At 40.3% G+C, this 22,698-nt stretch overlaps 3 protein-coding genes and 1 long non-coding RNA gene across 5 annotated transcripts in view; 3 read left to right on the top strand and 1 right to left on the bottom strand.

Moving 5' to 3' along the window:
* Nucleotides 1-8,961, bottom strand: part of LOC140612761 (uncharacterized) — a 69,014-nt gene extending 60,053 nt beyond the window's left edge. Inside the window, exons 1-2 of the long non-coding RNA XR_012013914.1 lie at nt 8,779-8,961; nt 2,166-2,215 (exon numbers count right to left, since the gene is read on the bottom strand). This is a non-coding gene — a long non-coding RNA (uncharacterized lncRNA). The remainder of the gene's footprint in view (nt 1-2,165; nt 2,216-8,778) is intronic.
* LOC140612760 (olfactory receptor-like protein OLF1) lies at nt 310-5,329 on the top strand. The gene is made up of 2 exons (XM_072790825.1): nt 310-439; nt 4,219-5,329. The coding sequence occupies exon 2, from the start codon at nt 4,257-4,259 to the stop codon at nt 5,199-5,201; it is 945 nt and encodes a 314-aa protein (XP_072646926.1). The 5' UTR covers nt 310-439; nt 4,219-4,256; the 3' UTR covers nt 5,202-5,329.
* LOC140612759 (olfactory receptor-like protein OLF2) overlaps nt 8,902-22,698 on the top strand; it is a 46,232-nt gene continuing 32,435 nt past the window's right edge. Inside the window, exons 1-4 of one of the 2 annotated variants that reach the window (XM_072790823.1) lie at nt 8,902-8,973; nt 12,194-12,312; nt 13,944-14,097; nt 14,324-14,349. The gene's annotated coding sequence lies outside the window, so the exon portion shown is untranslated. The remainder of the gene's footprint in view (nt 8,974-12,193; nt 12,313-13,943; nt 14,098-14,323; nt 14,350-22,698) is intronic. The other variant, XM_072790820.1, reaches the window with a different exon arrangement.
* LOC140613396 (olfactory receptor 10AG1-like) lies at nt 15,810-16,801 on the top strand. Its single transcript, XM_072791925.1, has one exon. The coding sequence runs from the start codon at nt 15,824-15,826 to the stop codon at nt 16,757-16,759; it is 936 nt and encodes a 311-aa protein (XP_072648026.1). The 5' UTR covers nt 15,810-15,823; the 3' UTR covers nt 16,760-16,801.

The following is a 22,698-nucleotide window of genomic DNA, read 5'->3' as shown; positions in this document are numbered from 1 at the left end:
CTTCCATGGGGTTTTTGTTTTTGTTTTTGTTTTTTTGTTTGTTTGTTTGTTTGTTTTCTCCATGGGGTTTTTGAAAAAACTTAAATGGTGATTAAATCAAAATTTCAAGTATTTGAACTATTCCAAAGAATCTCCACCAAAAAGGGGATCCTGCAGGATTCCAGGTGTCATTACAAACAACCACAACATTACTATAATGGAAACTGCCTATTCAGATTTACACTACCAGAATTTCTATTATAATTGCCAATTCTTTTTTTAGAAAAATAATTCGTAATAGCAATAACCTGTTAATTGTTCTCTAGGTGCCCCTTGGAAATGAGCATGTTTGGAATCCTTCATTTATTTGGTCCCCAAAGACATGAGAATGCATGTAAAGGCTTGTGGTTCTGCTGGTGAAATTATTCATGTGGGTAATTGGAAAACAACTCCTTCCTTGGTAAGTGGCTTCTGTGGTTACTAGATTGGCTTTCATGGTACAAAAACAGGCTTTTGTGGATTTGAGAGCAAGAACCACTGAATTGTGTCTAAATGGTTCAGAAACCACACTCATCAGTTAGTATTGCACCCATGTAATCTATCTTGGGTCATTCTTTTTTACATAGCTTCTACAAGGGTCTAAAAAATTTCTGTTTTAAATATGCTTTTTTTCCTTACAAAGAAAACTGCAGCATGACTGGCTACCTGATAGAATTAATTTGTTTTCTATATTAAGATTGTTTTGTTATAGCTTTCGGAAGAATGTAATGAATTATAGAGTCATTCAAATTTTTCATTAAATTTTAGTTAGTTAACATACAGTGCAACCCTGGTTTCATGAGTAGAATTCATGATTCATCACTTACGTACAATACCCCGTGCTCATCAAAACAAGTGCCCTCCATAAGACCCATTTCCTATTTAACCCATCCTTCCACAAACTTCCCCCTCCAGTAATCCTTAATTTGTTCTCTGTAGTTAAGAGTCTCTTACTCTTTATTTCCTCTCTCTTTTTCTCTTTCCCCCCTTCCCACATGTTCATCTGTTTTGTTTCTTAAATTCTACATATTTGTTTTTCTCTGAACAACTTATTTCACTTAACATAATACCCTCTAGCTCTACACATGCCTTTGCAAATGGCAAGATTGCATTCTTTTGGATGGCTAGTACTCCATCATGCACATGTGTATATATGTCTTCTTTATCCATTCATCAGTCATCAGTCAATAGACATCTGAGCGCTCTCCCAAGTTCGGCTATTAGGGATAATGCTGCTATACACATCAGGGTGCATGTACTCTTTCAAATCTGTGTTTTTGTATCCTTTGGGTAAATAGCTGTTATAGCAACTGTTGAATTGTAGGGGAGTACTATCTTTAACTTTTTGAGGAATCTCCATACTATTTTCCAGTTTGCATTGCCACCAAAAATTGAATTATATTATTTTGATTTAATCATTTTGTTCATTACTTTTTGAAGCAAGAATCTAAAATTCTAAGACTCTGTCTTCTACCTTGACCATCATGCCTCTCTCATCTCTCTAAATGGAAAAGGTGACCAATCAGAAATTCTCACGGACACATACCCTGCTTTTCTGTAAACATATAAGTATTTTTTCCACCTTTCAGCACCTGTCTACACCTCAGACTGTCTCACCTTGGCCACCCCTTCTTAATATTCCAACAACTTTCATGGTAGCTCTCATGAGCTTAGTTCTAGGATACACACCTGGACTTAAATTGCATCTATCAATGAGTAGTTGAATGACATGGCATATTGCTCTCAAAGTTCATATCTAAAATGTGAAATTAATCATAGGAATGCAGCTTTAAGAGACCCAGTGTATCACAAGGTTTTGAGGTCAGGAGCTTGGGTTTCAATCTTATTTCTTTCACATCTTACCTCTCAAACTCTGTGTGTTAGTTTCCTCATCCGTAATAGAAAGAGCACAGAGAGGGTAACTGCATTGTAATTTTGTTATAGTGTGTGTGTGTGTGTGTGTGTGTGTGTCTGCCCGTGTGTGTGTGTGTGTGACAAACAAATTATATAAAATGTGCTTAGAATATTGCATTGCATGTAGTAACCATTATATAAACGATAGCCGTTACTTATACAGCCTTGCCACCTAGCGCTGCTCGTAAGCTAAGGAAGGAAGAGAGCAATTGAAATTAATATTTGCTGTTTACCTCTCATGTGTCAGTCTCTGTAAAGTGTGACCACACAGAAGCATAGATACCTAGATGGATGGATGGATGGAGAGAGAGAGAGACAATCAGATAAATTTTTCTAACCCATGCAGCAACCGTATGAGATACTTGTCATTTTTACAGTACAGATGAAGATGTGTATATTAAATTGCACTAGGTCACATGGCTCACATGTGGCCAAGGTAAGATTTTAACCAAATTCTTAATAACTCTAAAGTAAAATCCTATCTTTTTCAAATATCTTGATGACTTTGAAACAGACAAAAGAATAAATGAACCACTGTCCCACTGTAGTACATTCTAATATGGGGCTTTCAAGGGGATTGAGCTCTGTTCTCATTCTAATATGGGGCTTTCTGCCACTGGTTTGGGCTCTGTTCTCATGCTAATATGGGGCTTTCTAGGAGTTAAGCTGTAAGCTGTTTTTGTTTTGTTTTGTTTTGTTTTTGTTTTTGTTTTTTGTTTTGTTTTTTTCCTGTAACTGAAGTAATGTAAATTTCAGCTCTGGGATGGCTGTACTTGTGCTAACTCTGAACTTAAAGTGGAATGGCCTTAATTTTCTCGGCCTCCACATTTCCCTCTCTCAGAGGAACCTAAGGAAGGGCCCAATCATGGGTCCAGGTTGCTCTCAGAGTGAGCCAGAGGGAATGATTAAACCAGGATTTGAACCAACCTTGTTGCTGTCCTTGCTCCCGTTTACATCCCAGGGAAGAAGCAACATCCTACGTTTAAGGCAGCACATAACCCTGCCCCCCCCCTTTGTTGTAAGAAGACTAAGTCTAATCCCCTTCTATTTTGAAGGACAACCTCAGACTAGGGAGTCTTGGAGTTGGGAAGTAAGTGAGAACAGCGCAGTCTTAGCTTTAGGGGAACCAGAGGAATTAATATGCTGTCATGTTATTGCCTCAGAGTGTGAATGAGATGTTGGACTACAATGTAGGTTTCTCTGTGCCTGCCCCACAGGGTGTTTGAATGGTTAGCTGGCATAAACAAATGAAGTTCGCATCACAATCACTGACAGGATATGCTTTACATAAATGAGAGAACAACCAAAAACATTTTGTTCCCTTGCTGGCAATATTAACACAGCTCATTGAATACTTTACTTGTATGCTTTAAATATTTCCAAGCATATCTTTTAAGATTAGGAGAAAAGTTTTTGCACTTCAAGCTTGGGTTTGATTTTTTTCCACTTCTGGAAAAATGTGGGTTTCAGCTTAGTTTTATGGACTGGTCTAGGGGACCTCCAGAAGGGGTGGAGGAATTTCTCAAGTTCTGTTTACATTCTGATATGGGGCTTTCAAGGGGATTCAGCTCTGTTCTCATTCTAATATGGGGCTTTCTAGGACATTAAGCTGTAAGCTGTTTTGTTTTTTTGTTTGTTTTGTTTTGTTTTGTTTCTTCCTGTAACTGAAGTAATGAAAATCTCAGCTCTTATTCACAGGGGACTTGGATGGCTGTACTTGTGCTAACGCTGAACTTAAAGTGGAATGGCCTTAATTTTCTTGGCCTCCATACTTTACATTAAAAAATAACCAGAATGTTTCATTATACCACATCATCTGCTCTGCCAAGAGTACAGCATACCACTGTCTATTGAATCTGGACAGAAAGAGCAAACTCATCTCTAGCCATCATTCTAAGGCAGACTCTAAAGTCAATTTCTGTTTAATAATAGCTGTATTCTTCTTCTCTTTATATCATCGTCAGTACATCCATTGATCCATCAATTCTTTAATCCTCTGAACCAGCTATTGTGAAATATTTAGGTACAAAAAAGTAAGCAAATTCAGATCCCTACATGTAGAATCCAACTCTCCAATGGAAGACAGAGTCATTCAAACAAGTAAGATAAAACCATCAGCCATGGGACCTGATAGCTACTAAATTCTGAAATACATCTCTCAGGTTTATATTTGAAAGGGAGTTTGGGCTTGGAGTCTTTATTTGCTTACTTGTTTGCTTGTTCACTAACAATAAAATACCGTGTAATTATATCTGTTTTCCTCTTTCCTTCAATAAACCATTTTAGGATGTTTGAATTCTCATAGAAAGAAAACAACACAGAATATGGAATTGATGGATGGAAACTACACCTTGGTGACCGAGTTTATTCTTTTAGGGTTTCCGACCCGCCCTGAACTGCAGATTGTCCTATTCCTCGTGTTTCTGACATTGTATGGTATAATTTTAACAGGGAATATTGGATTGATGATGTTAATCAGGACCGACCCTCACCTTCAAACCCCTATGTATTTTTTCCTTAGCAACCTCTCCTTTGCAGACCTTTGTTTCTCCTCAGCCATTGTTCCCAAGATGTTGGTCAATTTCCTCTCAGAAAATAAATCTATCTCCCTTTATGGCTGTGCCCTACAGTTTTATTTTTCCTGTGCTTTTGCTGATACAGAATCCTTTATCCTGGCTGCCATGGCATACGATCGCTATGTTGCCATCTGTAATCCTTTACTGTATACAGTTGTGATGTCTCGGGGCATCTGTGTATGGTTGATTGTCTTGTCCTACATTGGAGGTAACATGAGTTCCCTGGTTCACACGTCCTTTGCCTTTATTCTGAAATACTGCGATAAAAATGTCATTAATCATTTTTTCTGCGACCTCCCTCCCCTGCTTAAGCTATCCTGCACAGACACCTCAGTTAATGAGTGGCTTCTCTCCACATATGGCAGCTCAGTGGAAATTTTCTGCTTCATCGTCATTGTCATCTCCTACTATTTCATTCTGCGCTCAGTCTTGAGGATCCGCTCTTCCAGTGGCAGAAAGAAAACCTTCTCCACGTGTGCCTCTCACCTGACTTCTGTGGCCATCTATCAGGGGACTCTTCTCTTCATTTACTCACGGCCCACCTATCTGTATACTCCCAACACTGATAAAATTATCTCCGTGTTCTACACCATTATTATCCCAGTGCTGAATCCGTTGATTTATAGTTTGAGAAATAAAGATGTAAAAGATGCCGCTAAGAGAGCTGTAAGGTTAAAAGTGGATTCCTCATGAGCTATAAGGTTCTGGGATTCATCTAAATCCCCAGTTACAAACTCTAAATGGAATCTGTGACATGACTACCAGCAGATACACAATGGATGTTATCAAACACTCGTTTTTCATACAGCCGAAACTCAAGTTGTAAAATGAGGCAATAAAGCATTTAAAAGTTTCAAAATTGCTGCTAAATAATAAGACTACTATTGAAAGATTATTTGCTTGAAGTTAATGCTAAAATGTGCTTTATCCTGTTGTTTTAAGGGATATAGTAAAGAATGCATGTATTTGTTCATGTGTAATATACAACAATATACAACAATATTCACATGGTAGATTAATGGATGATGAAGGAGGCTAGATTCTCTTGGTTCATATGCCAGCTGCATACTCAGCTAATGAGTGACTTTTTGAACAAGTTACTTCATTTTTCATGCTTCAGTTAACTTCTTGTAAAATGAGGAGAATATGGTACACATATCATTGGCTGTTGGATGGTTAACTGAGCAGATGCTGTAAACAGTACCTGCACCATTTTCAGCCCTTGATAGATGTTAATATATATATTTGTATAATAGCTCACCTTAATTAAAATGTATATTTACAATGAGATAATGAGAGGCAAGTATGTTATCGAAGCAATAATACAAAATAAATCTATTTTCTTAACTTCAGTTCAGTAATATGATGCTAACCTTCTCTACCCAATCTACTCCTAAGTAATTTGGAAATTTTGTCTAAGTAGCGCCTTGAAGAATATAGATTAATTTCAAGGAAGGCCATTTGCCTTCCTGTCTTCTTTCTTTTATAAACCAAAGTTTTACTAGAGGGATGAAACATCTTTCTCTGGCATCTCAGAAACAGAATCAGCCCTGCGATATATCACCTGTATCCTCAAGCAGAGATCAACCCACATGACCTGGTGGAACTTCGAAGACTGAAATGAGAGGCATGAATCTGCAAAGTGTATTTTCATAATTAAAAATGTCTACTGTGCTTTATTTTTATTATTATATTATTTCTTCTCTATGATAATAAATATTTATAATCTTTGACCTGGAAATATCAATGTTTACAAAGTATGTTTAAAGCCAGGTACTCTTTGTTGCAAAAATCCCCAAAAGACACAGCCTGAATCACTGTCAGTTTTAAATTCCCCTAGGAATCTTCTCTTTGGATTTCTGACCAATAGTGTTTCTCCTGAGCATTTTGATTGTTTCATGTGGTAAGTCACTCACAGCTGCACACTCACCAAAGTACTCTAATATTTTTATTTTTACTTAGCCAAGATTACTTGTCTGAGATTATAGAGAATCACGCAAAGCAATATCAGATGAGTAATTATCTATAGCTTTTCATGTTTGCTAAGTTCTGAAATTCCATAAGCGTCTATTAGGAGGAGTGTATATGGTGCAATATTACATACCCAGCTGCCTATGAAACCCTTAGTTTTGCGACAGCACTGCCTTTTGATGCTGAATAATTATGGCACCAAATATTACACCACTAAAAAAAAAAATAGCCATTTCCAAGTGAAGAAATACCTGAAATTAAGGGGTATTGGTATTTTTTTCGAGGTCTGCAGGGCTGTTGTTATTTGGTGAGTTTTCATGATGGTCCACACTGCTTTTCCCCCAGGGAGAATCCTATATTTCCTCCGGGGGTACAGGCACCTATCAAATTCTCAAGACTCTGTGGTAGCCAGCAAAGCCCAAATTTATTTTTTAGCCCTATCATAGTCAGAATTTCCTGGGGCCACCCACTTAGCTATGCCCTCTTCTTTGGTCTGTGCTGAAGCCTCTGTGGTCCCCGTATTATTGAAGCTGCTTAATTCATAACTTTGGTAATAAAAGCAGAACCACTATAAACATTAAGGAAAGAGGCTATTTATGCCCAAACCTCATGCAAATTTCTCTTTTTAATAATGCTATCTTGAAACCTGGCTGAGAAGATTTGGGAAATGCAGCTCCCAGCCACAACCACCTTGGCAGCAGGATCCCAAATAATCCACCCCCTTTTCAACATGCCATTCAGAGGCATGTCTTTTACTCACAATCCACTTTCAAATAAGACAACAGCAAAAGTATGCTTATTTTTAACAGATGCATACATGCAATGGAAAGAAAAGGAGTGACACAAAGTTTCATATGCCAATTTATCCTTATACGGTGGTCCAGGGTCTTTGAGGCTGTCACACAGCTTTCATATCCCATAACATGCAAAAACCTTGAAGTAAAAGTTTAAGCCTTCTCAATGTATCTTATGTTAGGAATCAGAGGAAATAGGAGAGACAGAAATACTAGTCAATATATTTATATCACAACAAAGGAAAAACAACATTGTAACTCCTACAGTCTTGTTTTCCCCATGGGACACATGATCATAGCTGGTACCATAGCATTTCCTTTTTTCCACAGCCTCTACCATAACCCCTTTAATTTCAATTAGCATCCCAGTTGTCTTGTTTCCTTGTCTTGTGAAGTGGCCCAAAGCTTGATCCCTCAATATAGGTATCACTTCTAGTTCTTTTTATCTGGGTCTGTTACAGTTTTCCATTCACTTTTTAATATTGGACATGTGAGTTCTCAGAGGTGCCCCCAGAGGCTCTCTTACGTTCCAGAAACACACCTCATTACCCTATCTCTATAGTAAAGATCACCTGTTCCCCTTATATTCAGGAACAACCACCCTCAACTGGTAGAGAAACCCCTGTTTCCTGTTGACTAAGTAGCATGAGGTCAGTGACCAGATGCAGTCTTGGTATTAGTTCAAGAGAACCACTTTGTGTTCCCTGATGTAAAAATTATTTTTTTATTATTAAACAAAGACCAACAGCCCCTAAAATTATGAGGATAATGAGCAAATTGTTCATTAGTGGACCATTAGTAATAATAAGACAGGGGCTACCTCTTTTTCTCTGCTTTTTTAGAATTATCTGCATCTAGATGAACTTCTTTAAATGCATTATTTTTGCACATATGAATTCTATTAATAGATAAATCCCCAAATACATTGTATTATTATTCTTCGCATATCACCTTTCATTTTAAATAGCTAAGAAGATTCAGCAATGAATATTTAGAAAGCAGTTACTTTTGCAAATCATGTACTGGGGAGCTTAGAGAATATAAATATAAACATTGGTCTTATTCCTGAAATCTCAAATGTAGTATATTTTATATATTTATATATATATATATATATATATTTTATGAACAAAGGGAACATAATTCAGTAAAGGATACACTAAGTATAGAAAAGGTGATGGAGTCCTAATGTCAATGAAATGGTGGATGATGTGTGGTGGGGGGTGGGAGAAGATATGCTCCTTCATGAGCAGGTTGCTAAGACCTGGGTCACCATAAGGGCCTCCTCCTTTGCTTTTAAATCAGCTAGCTGGTTTCCCCTGGCTACTGGCGTGTCTGCCTTTTGGTGCCCCGGACAGTGGATGATGGCTAGGGCCTTGGGCAGCCAGAGGGCCCTCAGGAGTTCAAGAATCTCTGTTTTGTTTTTAACAGTCTTTCCGTCTGCTGTCAGGAGCTCTCTCTTCCTGTAAAGGGCTCCGTGGATGTGAGCGGTGGCAAAGGTGTACCTGCTGTCACTGTAGATGTTTACTCGTTTACCTTCCCCCATGGTCAGCGCCTTGGCCAGTGCCATCAGTTCTGCCCATTGAGCTGACGTTCTGGCTGCCAGTGGCTCCGCCCAGATGGTCTCCGTTTCCGTGGTTACGGCTGCCCCCGCACATCTGACTCCTTCTCGCACAAAACTGCTGCCGTCCGTGTACCAGGTGACGTCCGCATTCGGCAGTGGCTGGTCCTGGAGATCAGCTCTGATGCCGTGCACCTGTGCAAAAATTTCTTGACAGTCATGCGGGGGGGGGGGGGGGGGCCCAGTCTGGGTTAGGGAGTACCGTTGTGGGATTCAGGGTTGTTGGTGGCTTAAATAAAATTCTGGTGGGGTTTAGCAGCAGGCTCTGATAATGGGTCAGATGGGCATTGCTGATCCAGCGGTCTGGGGGCTGTTTGAGTACCCCTTCAATAGCATGTGGGGTGGTAACATGCAGTTCTTGCCCCATGGCCAGTTTGTCTGCATCCTTGACCATAGTGACCACCACAGCAATAATTTTTAAGCATGGGGACCATCCAGCAGCCACCGTGTCCAGCTTTTTGGAGAGATAGGCTGTGTCTCTTCCAGGGACCTAAGTACTGGACAAGGACCCCTTTTGCCACCCTGTCTTTCTCATCCACATACAGGTAGAAGGCTTGGCTAGATCGGACAACCCAAGAGCCGGGGCAGACAGTAAGGGCTGTTTAAAGGTCATTAAAGGCTCTGTTCGTGGCCTCTGTCCATTCAAAATTTTGCTGGTGCCTGGTGGCCTAATAGAGGGGTCTGGCCATCTCAGCAAAATCGGGAATCCATAAGCGACAGAACCCTGCTGACCCCAGGAATTCACGTACCTGGTGGACAGTTTGCGGCTGTGGGATTCTTAAGACAGTTTCCTTCCGTGCATCCGTCAAGCATCTTTGTCTATCCTTTAATTGTACCCAAGGTAGCTCACCTCTGCTCTGTAGATCTGGGCTTTTTTAGCTGAGGCCCAGTATCCTAGGGCCACTATGGTCTGGAGCAAGTCCCTGGTACCTCACAAGCATGTGTCCTGGTCCTCTGCCGCCAACAGGATGTCATCTACATATTGTAATAAAGTCAAATGAAGGTGCTTGGAATGCAACTCACCCAAGTCTTCGTGTAAGGCCTCAATGAAGATGGTCAGTGAATTTTTGAATCCTTGTGGTAGTCGAGTCCAGGTGAGGTGACCATTGATGCCTTTCTCAGGGTCCGTCCATTCAAAGGCGAAGAGGTCTTGGCTCTTGGGCGCTAAAGGTAGGCTGAAAAAGGCATCTTTTAAATCTAATACCGTATACCAAGTTTTGTCTGGAGGCAGGGTGGAGAGGAAGGTGTATGGGTTTGGGACCGTAGGGTGCATATCCTCTACTCTTCGGTTGACTTCCCTCAAGTCTTGGACTGGCCTGTAATCGTTAGAGTGCGGTTTCTGAACCGGAAGCAAGGGAGTGTTCCATGCTGATTGGCAGGGCCTTAATATGCCCGAGTCCAGTAGTCGCTGTATGTGGGGTGTGATTCCCTTTCGTGCTACTAGAGGCATGGGGTATTGGCGTACCCTGACAGGGTCTGCCCCCAGCTTTAGTTCTATGTATATGGTCGGTCTATGCTGGGCCAGCCCGATTCCCCCAGTTTCTGCCCACGCTTGGGGAAATTCCCACAGCCAACGGTCAATGTCAGTCATTGGGGCTGAGGGCATTTGGTGGAGATGATATTCATCTTCTAAACTCAGGACAAGCACCTGAATCAGGTGCCCCTTCTTGTTTAGGACTTTTGCCCCTTTGGGGTGGAAGCAAATTTGTGCCCCCATCTTGGTGAGAAAATCCCGACCTAACAACGGGTAGGGACACTCAGGGATGACCATGAAGGAGTGGAATACCCAGCCCGTGCCGAGATCCACAGTTCTTCGGGTAGTCCATGAGTATTGTTTCGTGCCCATGGCCCCTTGCACCCATGAAGTCTTGTTTGCCAATTTCCTTTGGGGTTGTAATAAAACTGAATGTTGTGTCCCAGTGTCCACTAGGAATTCAATAGGTTGCCCCTCCACTTTAAGAGTTATCCTGGGCTTGGGGAAGGGTGCCCAACACTGACTCCCCTAATTGTCTAGGTCCTCCATTTCCAAGATCTTGGCAGGGGCCTTAGATCTTTTGTTAGGGCAGCTTTTTACCCAGTGGCCCTCTTCTTTGCAATAAGCACATTGGTTTTTGTTCAGCTTAGGGTGCTCCCGATGGGGACCAGGGCCATCCTCCTTACCTGTCCCTGAAGCCAGTTTCTTGAGGTGCCTCCGTCTTTCCTGCGGGTCATTCATGGTTGTGGCCAGCAGGATCTTGGCCAAGTTTCAGGTCTGCCGGTCACTTAGTTTGGTTTGTTGTTCTTCCGAATCTTATTATTGTAGACTCATTCTGCTACTATCGCTAAGTCCTGCAAGCTCTTCTCTCTCAGTCTCTCTACTCTTTGCAATTTCTTTTTAATGTCCGGAGCAGCCTGGTTAACAAAAGCCATGATAATTGCGGCCTTTGTTTCCGGGGCTTCTGGGTTCATAGGGGTGTACTGCCTAAAAGCCTCTAAAACTCTCTCTAAGAAGGCTGCTGGACTCTCATCCTTACCCTGCCTCACATCATAGACCTTGGCCAGATTGGTAGGCTTGTGCGCGGCAGCCTGGAGACCTGCCCCTAGAGTCTGGCGGTGGACCTGGGGTCTCTCCTTACCTTCAGCTGAGTTGTGCACTTTGAGGGGTGTAAAAAGGGTTTTAGCCAAGGAAGGGAATTTTTCGGTCATGTCCTGCTAGGCCAGGATGTTGGGCACCTGGTCAGGGTGGCCGTCTGGTTTGTCCCTGAAGATCACGGCCTTAACCTGTAAGATAATAGGTAGGTGGGAAGTTCCTTCTCGGGGCCATCCCACATCAAAGGTTGGCCATTCTGATATGCAATAAATTTGGAATCTCTCTCTCTGTATGTCTATGCTCAGAATACGAGCTCTTTCCGTAACATCCAAGAAGTGGGAGAGCATAAGAGACAGGGGAGTGGTTTCTGTCTCCCCCATTATGTCCCCAATCCACACCAAGACACAGACAGTAAAGACAATTAACAAGGACCCAACAACACAGACAAATGCAAAAAAAAGTTAACAAGGACATAATAACACAGACCAACGTTCCTATGCAATCGCAGAGACAAAACAGAAAGTAACCCGAAGGGCTGGCAGCTGGCCCTCCTCACAGATGAGGTCCCCTGTCCTCCTCACAGATGAGGACCCCCGTCCTCCTACAGATGAGGACCTCTGTCCTCTTTACAGATGAGGACCCCGTCCTCCATACAGATGAGGACCTCTGTCCCCCTTACAGACGAGGACCCCCGTCCTCCTATAAATGAGGACCTCCGTCCTCCTTACAGATGAGGACCCCATCCTCCAGGCGGGGGCAAGGGACGTCTCCTCAAGACCCCCGGTCGACAGCCTGCCAGCGCGTCTGCCTAAGCCAATGTTGACCCAATACAGATCGGAATTCCTACAGGTACAGTACAGTTTAAAGCTCTCAGAAAATATGCGCACAAAAGGTGGAAAAAGTTGAGTGCACTCACCATGCGTGAAACCTTCTGGATGGGGTCCTGGGGGTTCTCGGATCCCGGATGAGCCCCCAAATGTTGTGCCCAAGATCACAAATCCGAGAAACCACCGAGGACCCGACACTGATGCAAACACACGAGGGTTTATTTACAAGCTCGGGCTTGGGTCCAAGTGCACCCCACACAGCGGAGCAGGGACTTGGACCCTGAGACTAAGAGGCGTAGCAGCTTTATAGGGGCCAGTGGCCCATGGGATATGCAGAAAGTTGCACAGTCATGTCGATCCACACGCAGGTGGCCAATTGAATTACATCTTACCCTATAGTATCCATTTGAGCTGGCCTATTACTTTGGTCAGAATTGGTGCGCAGTTTTGTCGGGCACAAAGCAGGGTTACTTTGTTATGAGCTGATTTCTGATTAGGGTGGGCCCAGCGGCTTGACTAGGGTGGGGCAGCGCCTTAAGCAATAAGCAGGTTATGTGGGGGTCATACAGGAGGTGGCAGGTGTAGCACAAAATGGAGTTAGTCCTGCTCTGCTTGTCCAGGCGTAGGGGATTTTTGTTAAATTTCCTGGGTCCCACAGTGTGCAGATTAGAAAGTTGGTTATTGGTCCCTGGGAGCTGGAAGGGGGCAAGGAGTGTGGCACCTAACAGGAATGGGTTTCTCACAGTTCCAGGATTAGACTATAGTGATGGTTTAACAATCTTGAAAATATGTTAAAAACCAAAAAACTATATACTCTGAAAGGGTGAAGTTTACACCAATCAATGACACTTCAATAAAAAAAGAAAATACCTTGAAATTGTAGTAACATACGTAAACTGATTATGAACGAGAATGTTTCAAATGCAGAAGAAACAAAATGAACAATCAAAAGGAGCTAGAAATGATTAAGGGGGGGGTAAACTTCATTTTCATTAGATTTTTCTCTTTGACTAGAGGAGAATGATATAAATTCAGAGAAGCTGAAGAATACAGAACATGAAAGACTCCTAACTCTGGGAAATGAACAAGGGGTGGTGGAAAGGGAGGTGGGTGGGGGGTGGGGGTGACTGGGTGACAAGCACTGAGGGGGGCACTTGATGGGAAGAGGACTAGGTGTTATTATATATGTTGGCAAATTGAACACCAATAAAAATAAATAACAATAATTTTGGGAGCACTTGGGTGGCTTTGTAGTTTAAGCATTTGCCTTTGGCTCAGGTCATGATCCTAGGGTCCTTGGATCCTCTCTGCTCAGCAGGGGACTTGCTTTTCCCTCTCCAGTTCCCCCTGCCTGTGCTCTTTCTCTCTCTCTCTTTCTCTCTCTCTGAAAAATAAACAAATAACATGGTTTCGGGGTCCTGGGACTGAGTCCCCCATTGGGCTCCCTGCAGGGAGCCTGCTTCTCCTTCTTTCTGTGTCTCTGCCTCTCTCTACGTGTCTCTCATGAATAAAAAATTAAAACTTTAAAATAAATATTAAATAAATAAAATCTTTAAAAAAATAATAGTAATTTGGAGTTTTCTTTCTGGCATAGATTAACTTGATGACAGTGAAACATTAAAGCTCAGTCTTTGCCTGTTTCTGAATTCACAGGGAGCTACACAGAACCAGAAGTATAATTACCGACATGTTTGTGTAACATCAAAGCCCAAGGGTAATAGCTTCAGAGATTTAAGTCCCAAAAGCATCTGCTAAAATAAAATACCAGCTCCCTATTGTTTGGCCAATAAAGACCTGCTCATTTCAGGTAGGCTTTGAGGTTCTAATTTAAAGAATATAGGGGGGGAAAAAACTAACCTTTTAGGAAAAAAAAAAAAAGAGATTTTTAATGATCTTTTCCCTGCTCACTCAATTAAATAAACTCCACAATTTAATGACCAAAAGTATTTTCTTTTCAAAGCTGAAAGAATCTATCTGAACTTAGTATTCACAATATAACTTTTTAATTATTTTATTTTGATGTTGGTTTACAGAAAGCTTCTATTCCTTCCATCCCTGGGTAAGTATATCTATGAATTTAAGTGTTTCTTGTTTTGTTTTGTTAATTTAAAATATGACGTAGGCAGCACTTTACAATTAGCAATAATCACAAATGTGTCTTCATGTGTACCACATGCCATATTTACCTCTGTCTAAAGAACAATTTCATTGTCCACTTTCTATTCTCAGGTACAACAGAAACATACATACATGTAAAAGTGTGACACACACATACATACACACACACAAAGAAAGGAATCCTGGATCTCTCAGAAAAATTTATTGTTCCTCATCTTATTTCCTTTTCTTTCTTTTTCTTTTTTCTTTTTTCTTTTTCTTTTTCTTTTTTAAGAGATATATAGAAAGAGCAGGGTTGAGGGGAGCCAGCAGAGGGAGAGAGAGAATCTGTTTCTGTTTCTGAGATGCCAAGGAGAGATTTTCCATAGCTCTCATAAGACTTTGGCGTATTAAAGTTAAGATAGACAGGAAGCCAAATAGTCTGCTTGCAATTAACCTATATTCTTTCAAGCTGCTACTTAGAAAATGCTTCCAAGTTACTTTGGAGTAGATTGGGTATAGAAGGTTAGTATCATGTTATTGAACTTAAAAATATGGATTTGTGGGATGCCTAGGTATCTCAGCAGGGTGTGATCCTGGAGTCCCAGGATAGAGTCTCACATAGGGTTCCCTGCATGTAGCTGCTTCTCCAGAACTCTGCTTATGTCTCTGCCTCTCTCTCTGTGTCTCTCATGAATAAATAAATAAAGTCTTAAAAAATGAATTAATTAATAAAAATTTAAAAAGAGAAATAAAATGCATTTGACTTCCTTTTCTCCACTCTGCAAAATCTGAAAAAAAAAAGCTGATTTCAGGGATCTTACACTGAAATACACAGTTTAAAGATAAAATAACACCCTATGATATTTAGTGTTTGGTTCATCAATTTTGTTTTACAGAAAAATAGTCTAAGCATGCAGAATGTCAAAGCTCAAAGAGATTTAGAAATACCCAAAAAAAGCCCACTACTTTAAAAATGAACTGTATTCAGCCCTAATGCCAATTTAGGTGGCTTAAAATATTTACTTGTGCAAGGAGGTTCATTTTGAATTGATAATAGTGGAAAAGTGGGGAGAAAACATAGGAGGTGAAAGAATGGAATCCTTGTCACAAGTGAACATAAATTCAGATTTTGTACTTTTGAGTGTTACAATGGATAGGGACATGATAATTACATATCTTATCTTCAGAAGCAAAGCAATATAATCCATATCAGAAAAAAAAAGGCCATGGGGACTTTTTTTCTTACAAATACATTTAATAATAATGAAAATTACACTTCACCACACTTCTAGAGTGCTGGCAATTACAGATTTTTTTTAACAGAGGATGGGAAAAATTGGCAGGCATGCCATGTGTGCAAGAAGACAAGAACCAAAGAAATCAGAGTAACTTGGACTTCTGATTCAATCATTCCCACAGATGACATTGAAGAGATGAGAGCAGAAGACAATGGTTCCAGAATAACACAATTTGTACTCTTGGGATTTTCTGACCTTCCAAACCTCCAAGGGTTACTATTTGGGGTGTTCTCCATCATTTATGTTATTATCTTAATTGGAAATAGCCTCATAATAATAATAACCAGTCTTGATGCTGCACTCCAGAAACCCATGTATTTTTTCCTGGCAAATTTTTCCTACTTGGAAATCTGTTATGTGTCTGTCACCCTCCCCAGGATTCTGGTGAACCTTTGGACTCAGGACAGAAGTATTTCTTGGTTGGGCTGTGCCACTCAAATGTGCTTTTTCCTTATGCTGGGAGCCACTGAATGTTTCCTCCTGGCTGTGATGGCCTATGACCGCTACGTGGCCATTTGTAACCCTCTGCACTACCCTCTCATCATGAACCACAAGATGTGCATCCAACTGGCTGTTGGGTCCTGGATTGGTGGAGTCCCAGGCCAAATAGGACAAACATGGCAGATTTTCTCTCTACATTTCTGTAATTCTAACCAAATCAACCACTTCTTCTGTGACATACCTCCCATCCTCAAGCTAGCCTGTGGGGACACTGTTGTGCATGAGATAGCAGTCTATGTACTAGCTGTGTTGTTTGTTGCAGTTCCTTTTCTGTTAATACTTGCCTCTTACAGCAAAATCATTTCCACCATTCTGAGGTTGCCAACAGCCAGAGGACGGGCCAAGGCTTTCTCCACCTGTTCTTCCCATCTCATTGTTGTGCTTTTATTCTTTGGATCGGCTACCATCACCTACTTAAGGCCCAAATCCAATCATTCTGCAGGAACTGACAAGATGTTCTCTCTTTTCTATACCATTGTGACCCCGATGTTTAATCCTATGATATACAGCCTTAGGAACAAGGATGTGATTGCAGCACTCAGAAGACTGTTACTTAAAAAAATAGTGTGATGAGTTTAATTGTAAATGCTTTAGCTGCTTGCCACACATTGATCAGAGGAACATTTATAATCTCTACATTCCCTTGTAAGAAGGTAGCCACTTCCAGTTTATGATGTATTTCTACATACTTCTAGTTGCCAACCTACAATTTACTGTGCTTGGATACATACCAGGCAATTAATCTGACTTCAGTGCTCCAAGCCTAAATAATAAACCGCCCTCATGAATAAAATAGTAATGTGTACTATTCATTTCATATGAAATTCAAATATAAATAAAATTTATATTAAATAAAATTCAATCTGCTAAGATTTTTGGATTGATTATCCTAAAAATATATAAGATTATTTACATAAATAATCTCCTAAAACTTCACACTTCTATTTGTTATCATTCCTTGATTCTATACCCTGAGATTGAAAATAGCAGCTAAATAGTAAATGTTCTAAGATGCCTGGGTGGCTTAGCAGTTGAGCATCTGCCTTCGGCTCAGGATGTGATCCCAGGATCTGGTATCAAGTCCCATATCAGGCTCCCTGCAAGGAGCCTGCTTTTCCCTCTGCCTATGTCACTGCCTCTCTCTGTGTGTCTCTCATGAATAAGTAAATAAATCTTTATAAATACATACATACATACATACATAAAGTTCTCTTGAATGAGTGATTAAATAAATTAATGGGTAAATGAATATTGCTAGGACACACCTCAGACATCTGGCAAAATCGAGAGATTTCAGAGCATCAATAAACATTGAAAGTGCATTTATCTGGGATGCCTGGGTGGCTCAGCAGTTTACGCCTGCCATTGGCCCAGGGAGTGATTGTAGAGTCCCAGGATCCAGTCCTATATCAGACTCCTGCATCAAGCTTGCTTCTCCCTCTGCCTATATCTCTGCCTCTGTGTGTGTGTGTGTGTGTGTGTGTGTGTGTCTCATGAATAAATAAATAAAATCTTTAGAAAAAAAGAAAGAAAGTGCACTTATTTAACATACTACACAGCCATGTGGAATTACACTAAACATAACACCAAAAGAAAACCTTACATTCACTTAGCTCTTTTTCTAATAACATCCTTCTGTATTTAACTTAACTGTTTTGGTCCCAAAGTAATTTGCTTTGAATTACTTCACCTCTTCTTTCATGGCACTCCAAACAGCTACTCCACCAATTCATATTTTGAAAATAAAATATCCATGAGTTGGAAAGTGAAGGAATGTGTTAGAAATTTTTTGCAGAACTACTCAAAGTCCGCATAGATGGGTGCCTAAACTTTCATGCCTTTAACCCTTTCTAAAGAGTCTGAAATTAGGGCAGCCTGGCTGGCTCAGTTTAGGGCCGTCTTCAGCTCAGGGCATGATCCTAGAGACCCAGAATTGAGTCCCACATCAGGCTCCCGGATTGGAGCCTGCTTCTCCTTCTACCTCTCTCTCTCTCTCTCTCTCTCTCTCTCTGTCTTGAATAAATAAATATTTTTTTTAAATCTGAAATTATTAAACCTCTGAACTGTTTTTTTTATTGGTGTTCAATTTACCAACATACAGAATAACCCCCAGTGCCCATCACCCAATCACTCCCACCCCCCGCCCTCCTCCCCTTCTACCACCCCTAGTTCATTTCCCAGAGTTAGCAGTCTTTACGTTCTGTCTCCCTTTCTGATATTTCCCACACATTTCTTCTCCCTTCCCTTATATTCCCTTTCACTATTATTTATATTCCCCAAATGAATGAGAACATATAATGTTTGTCCTTCTCCGACCGACTTACTTCACTCAGCATAATACCCTCCAGTTCCATCCACGTTGAAGCAAATGGTGGGTATTTGTCATTTCTAATAGCAGAGTAATATTCCATTGTATACTTAAACCACATCTTCTTTATCCACTCATCTTTCGATGGACACCGAGGCTCCTTCCACAGCTTGGCTATTGTGGCCATTGCTGCTATAAATATCGGGGTGCAGGTGTCCCTGCGTTTCATTGCATCTGTATCTTTGGGGTAAATCCCCAACAGTGCAATTGCTGGGTCGTAGGGCAGGTCTATTTTTAACTCTTTGAGGAACCTCCACACAGTTTTCCAGAGTGGCTGCACCAGTTCCCATTCCCACCAACAGTGTAAGAGGGTTCCCTTTTCTCCACATCCTCTCCAACATTTGTTGTTTCCTGCCTTGTTAATTTTCCCCATTCTCATTGGTGTGAGGTGATATCTCATTGTGGTTTTGATTTGTATTTCCCTGATGGCAAGTGATGCAGAGCATTTCTCATGTGCACGTTGGCCATGTCTATGTCTTTCTCTGTGAGATTTCTCTTCATGTCTTTTGCCCATTTCATGATTGGATTGTTTGTTTCTTTGGTGTTGAGTTTAAGAAGTTCTTTATAGATCTTAGAAACTAGCCCTTTATCTGATATGTCATTTGCAAATATCATCTCCCATTCTGTAGGTTGTCTTTTAGTTTTGTTGACTGTATCCTTTGCTGTGCAAAAGCTTCTTATCTTGATGAAGTCCCAATAGTTCATTTTTGCTTTTGTTTCTTTTGCCTTCGCGGATGTATTTTGCAAGAAGTTACTGTGGCCGAGTTCAAAAAGGGTGTTGCCTGTGTTCTTCTCTAGGATTTTGATGGAATCTTGTCTCACATTTAGATCTTTCATCCATTTTGAGTTTATCTTTGTGTATGGTGAAAGAGAGTGGTCTAGTTTCATTCTTCTGCATGTGGATGTCCAATTTTCCCAGCACCATTTATTGAAGAGACTGTCTTTCTTCCGATGGATAGTCTTTCCTCCTTTATCGAATATTAGTTGACCAGAAAGTTCAGGGTCCACTTCTGGGTTCTCTATTCTGTTCCATTGATAACAGGCCAATAACCAGGGAGGAAATTGATGCAGTCATCAAAAACCTCCCAAGACACAAGAGTCCAGGGCCAGATGGCTTCCCAGGGGAATTTTATCAAACGTTTAAAGAAGAAACCATACCTATTCTCCTAAAGCTGTTTGGAAAGATAGAAAGAGATGGAGTAATTCCAAATTTGTTCTATGAGGCCAGCATCACCTTAATTCCAAAACCAGACAAAGACCCCACCAAAAAGGAGAATTACAGACCAATATCCCTGATGAACATGGATGCAAAAATTCTCAGCAAGATACTGGCCAATAGGATCCAACAATACATTAAGAAAATTATTCACCATGACCAAGTAGGATTTATTCCCGGGACACAAGACTGGTTCAACACCCGTAAAACAATCAATGTGATTCATCATATCAGCAAGAGAAAAACCAAGAACCATATGATCCTCTCATTAGATGCAGAGAAAGCATTTGACAAAATACAGCATCCATTTCTGATCAAAACTCTTCAGAGTGTAGGGATAGAGGGAACATTCCTCAACATCTTAAAAGCCATCTACGAAAAGCCCACAGCAAATATCATTCTCAATGGGGAAGCACTGGGAACCTTTCCCCTAAGATCAGGAACAAGACAGGGATGTCCACTCTCACCACTGGTATTCAACATAGTACTGGAAGTCCTAGCCTCAGCAATCAGACAACAAAAAGACATTAAAGGCATTCAAATTGGCAAAGAAGAAGTCAAACTCTCCCTCTTCACTGATGACATGATACTCTACATAGAAAACCCAAAAGTCTCCACCCCAAGATTGCTAGAACTCATACAGCAATTTGGTAGCATGCCAGGATACAAAATCAATGCCCAGAAGTCAATGGCAGTTCTATACACTAACAATGAGACTGAAGAAAGAAAAATTAAGGAGTCAATCCCATTTACAATTGCACCCAAAAGCATAAGATACCTAGGAATAAACCTAACCAAAGATGTAAAGGATCTATACCCTAAAAACTATAGAACACTTCTGAAAGAAATTAAAGAAGACACAAAGAGATGGAAAAATATTCCATGCTCATGGATTGGCAGAATTAATATTGTGAAAATGTCAATGTTACCCAGGGCAATTTACACGTTTAATGCAATCCCTATCAAAATACCATGGACTTTCTTCAGAGAGTTAGAACAAATTATTCTATGATTTGTGTGGAATCAGAAAAGACCCCAAATAGCCAGGGGAATTTTAAAAAAGAAAACCATATCTGGGGGCATCACAATGCCAGATTTCAGGTTGTACTGCAAAGCCATGGTCTGAACTGGTTTTTTCAAGGAAAGTGAGCCCCTGTCAACAGAACCACTAATGCCTATCCTCCCAGTTCCAGGTTCTCATATTAGTCACTGGCATGAAGACATGATTAGTTCATCTGTCCCTGAGAACATCTATTAACAGTTCTTTGACAATTATGACATTCTGCAGTTTTAGCTATAATCGTACATATGCCTGTATGACAATGTTAGTTCCCGTTCTTTATTTGGTTATATTTTACTTTATCAAGCCAACTACATCCTCTACCACCTAACATAATGTACCACATTCATTTATTTCTGTATTTTATCCTTGGAACTAAACATGTTTATACCCTTCTCATTCAATGTTTTACATAAGAAATTTATGTATGCCTATGATAAAGACCATGATGGTGATGATGATGATGATGAAGATGATGATGATTGTGGTGGTGGTGATGATAATGATGATAAAGATGATGATTATGATAAAGATAGTAGTGGTGGTGTTTGCTGTTTCTGAAATTTAGTAAAGCAGGAATCATGATGTCACAGATACAGTGCTATCTTAGGAGTTCAGATAACTCGATTTAAATCTTTTTACCAATATCTTGAGAAGTTCATTAAGCACTTTCTTTCAGTATATTCTGTTAAGAACAGAAATCCAACTAAGTAAATCTTAAAGATCTTATTGGCTTTTTTCAGCACTTCATGAAAAAGGTAGCATCCAATCCAACAAGTAGAAAGGAGCTCTAAAGAGCTACAAAGGCAAGGGGTTTTATAGGAAGAAAGGAGCAGGAACAAGGAACAAAAAAATTGAATTGGTTATTGCAAAGTTACTTTTCTTATAGGGCATGGCAGGGAGGAATCAGGTATATTACCTAGCTTATGTTAACCAGGTAATTCCTGATTGTGTGGTCTTAGATTCCATTCTTGGGAGAGCCAAAACTGGAACTAAGTTTTGGTTAGGTGATGTGGGACTTAGAATGGCTCCATTTTGAGCCTGTTGTCTTGTCTTTAACAATTCACAATTAATAAAATGGTAAAAACATACTATTTTCTATGAAATTCCAGGACCATTATAAAGATCGATCACTAGCCACCTAGCATGGAGAAGCATTTGGGATGGTTTAAACACCAAAAATGGAAGTATTGGCTGTATTTCAGTATAATTCTTAGTGAAATCACTAGTGTTTTGTTTTATACTCATATTCATAGAGGTAAACAATTTGATGCTATTTTTTGAGAAAAATGGACATTCCACAATATTAATTACCTTTGGAAGAAAATCTATTTAAAGACACCTTAGAATTATTTTCTTTTTACTTTCTTAATGGTTAGTCTTTCAAAAATGTGCTACTCAACTCTTTGGTATTCTAAACAACAATTATGGAACAAAACTAAATATTCCTTAGTATTCAAATAAAATATTAACAGACATTTGTAGGATTATTATTTCTTTTATACTTTTAAAAATTCCTTGAGACTTTTGTATTTTCTCTTTTTGTATCTCTATCCCATCTTCCCAGTTTGTCAATTCACAATGAAGTAGCTTCTAGGAATTACTCCCTGGATTCACTTGATTATATATGCTATCCATTATTAGCTACAGTGCTTGAGGATGATTAAAAAAAAAACTGTGAGGGGCCACTAGGTAACTCAGTCAGTTAAGGGTGACTCAGACCAAGGTCTTAGGGTCCTAGAATCCAGCCTTTCGTAGTGCTCCCTGGTCAGCAGGGAGTCTGCTTCATCTTCTCTCTCTACCCCTCCCCCTACTTGCACTCTCTCTCTCTCTCTGTTATTCTCCCTCAAATATAATAATTAATA

Source organism: Canis lupus, chromosome 21 (genome assembly GCF_048164855.1).
Source record: "Canis lupus baileyi chromosome 21, mCanLup2.hap1, whole genome shotgun sequence".
NCBI classification, from domain to species: domain Eukaryota; kingdom Metazoa; phylum Chordata; class Mammalia; order Carnivora; family Canidae; genus Canis; species Canis lupus.
Note: the sequence above shows the minus strand (reverse complement) of the source record. Positions and strands in the feature narration are given on the sequence as shown.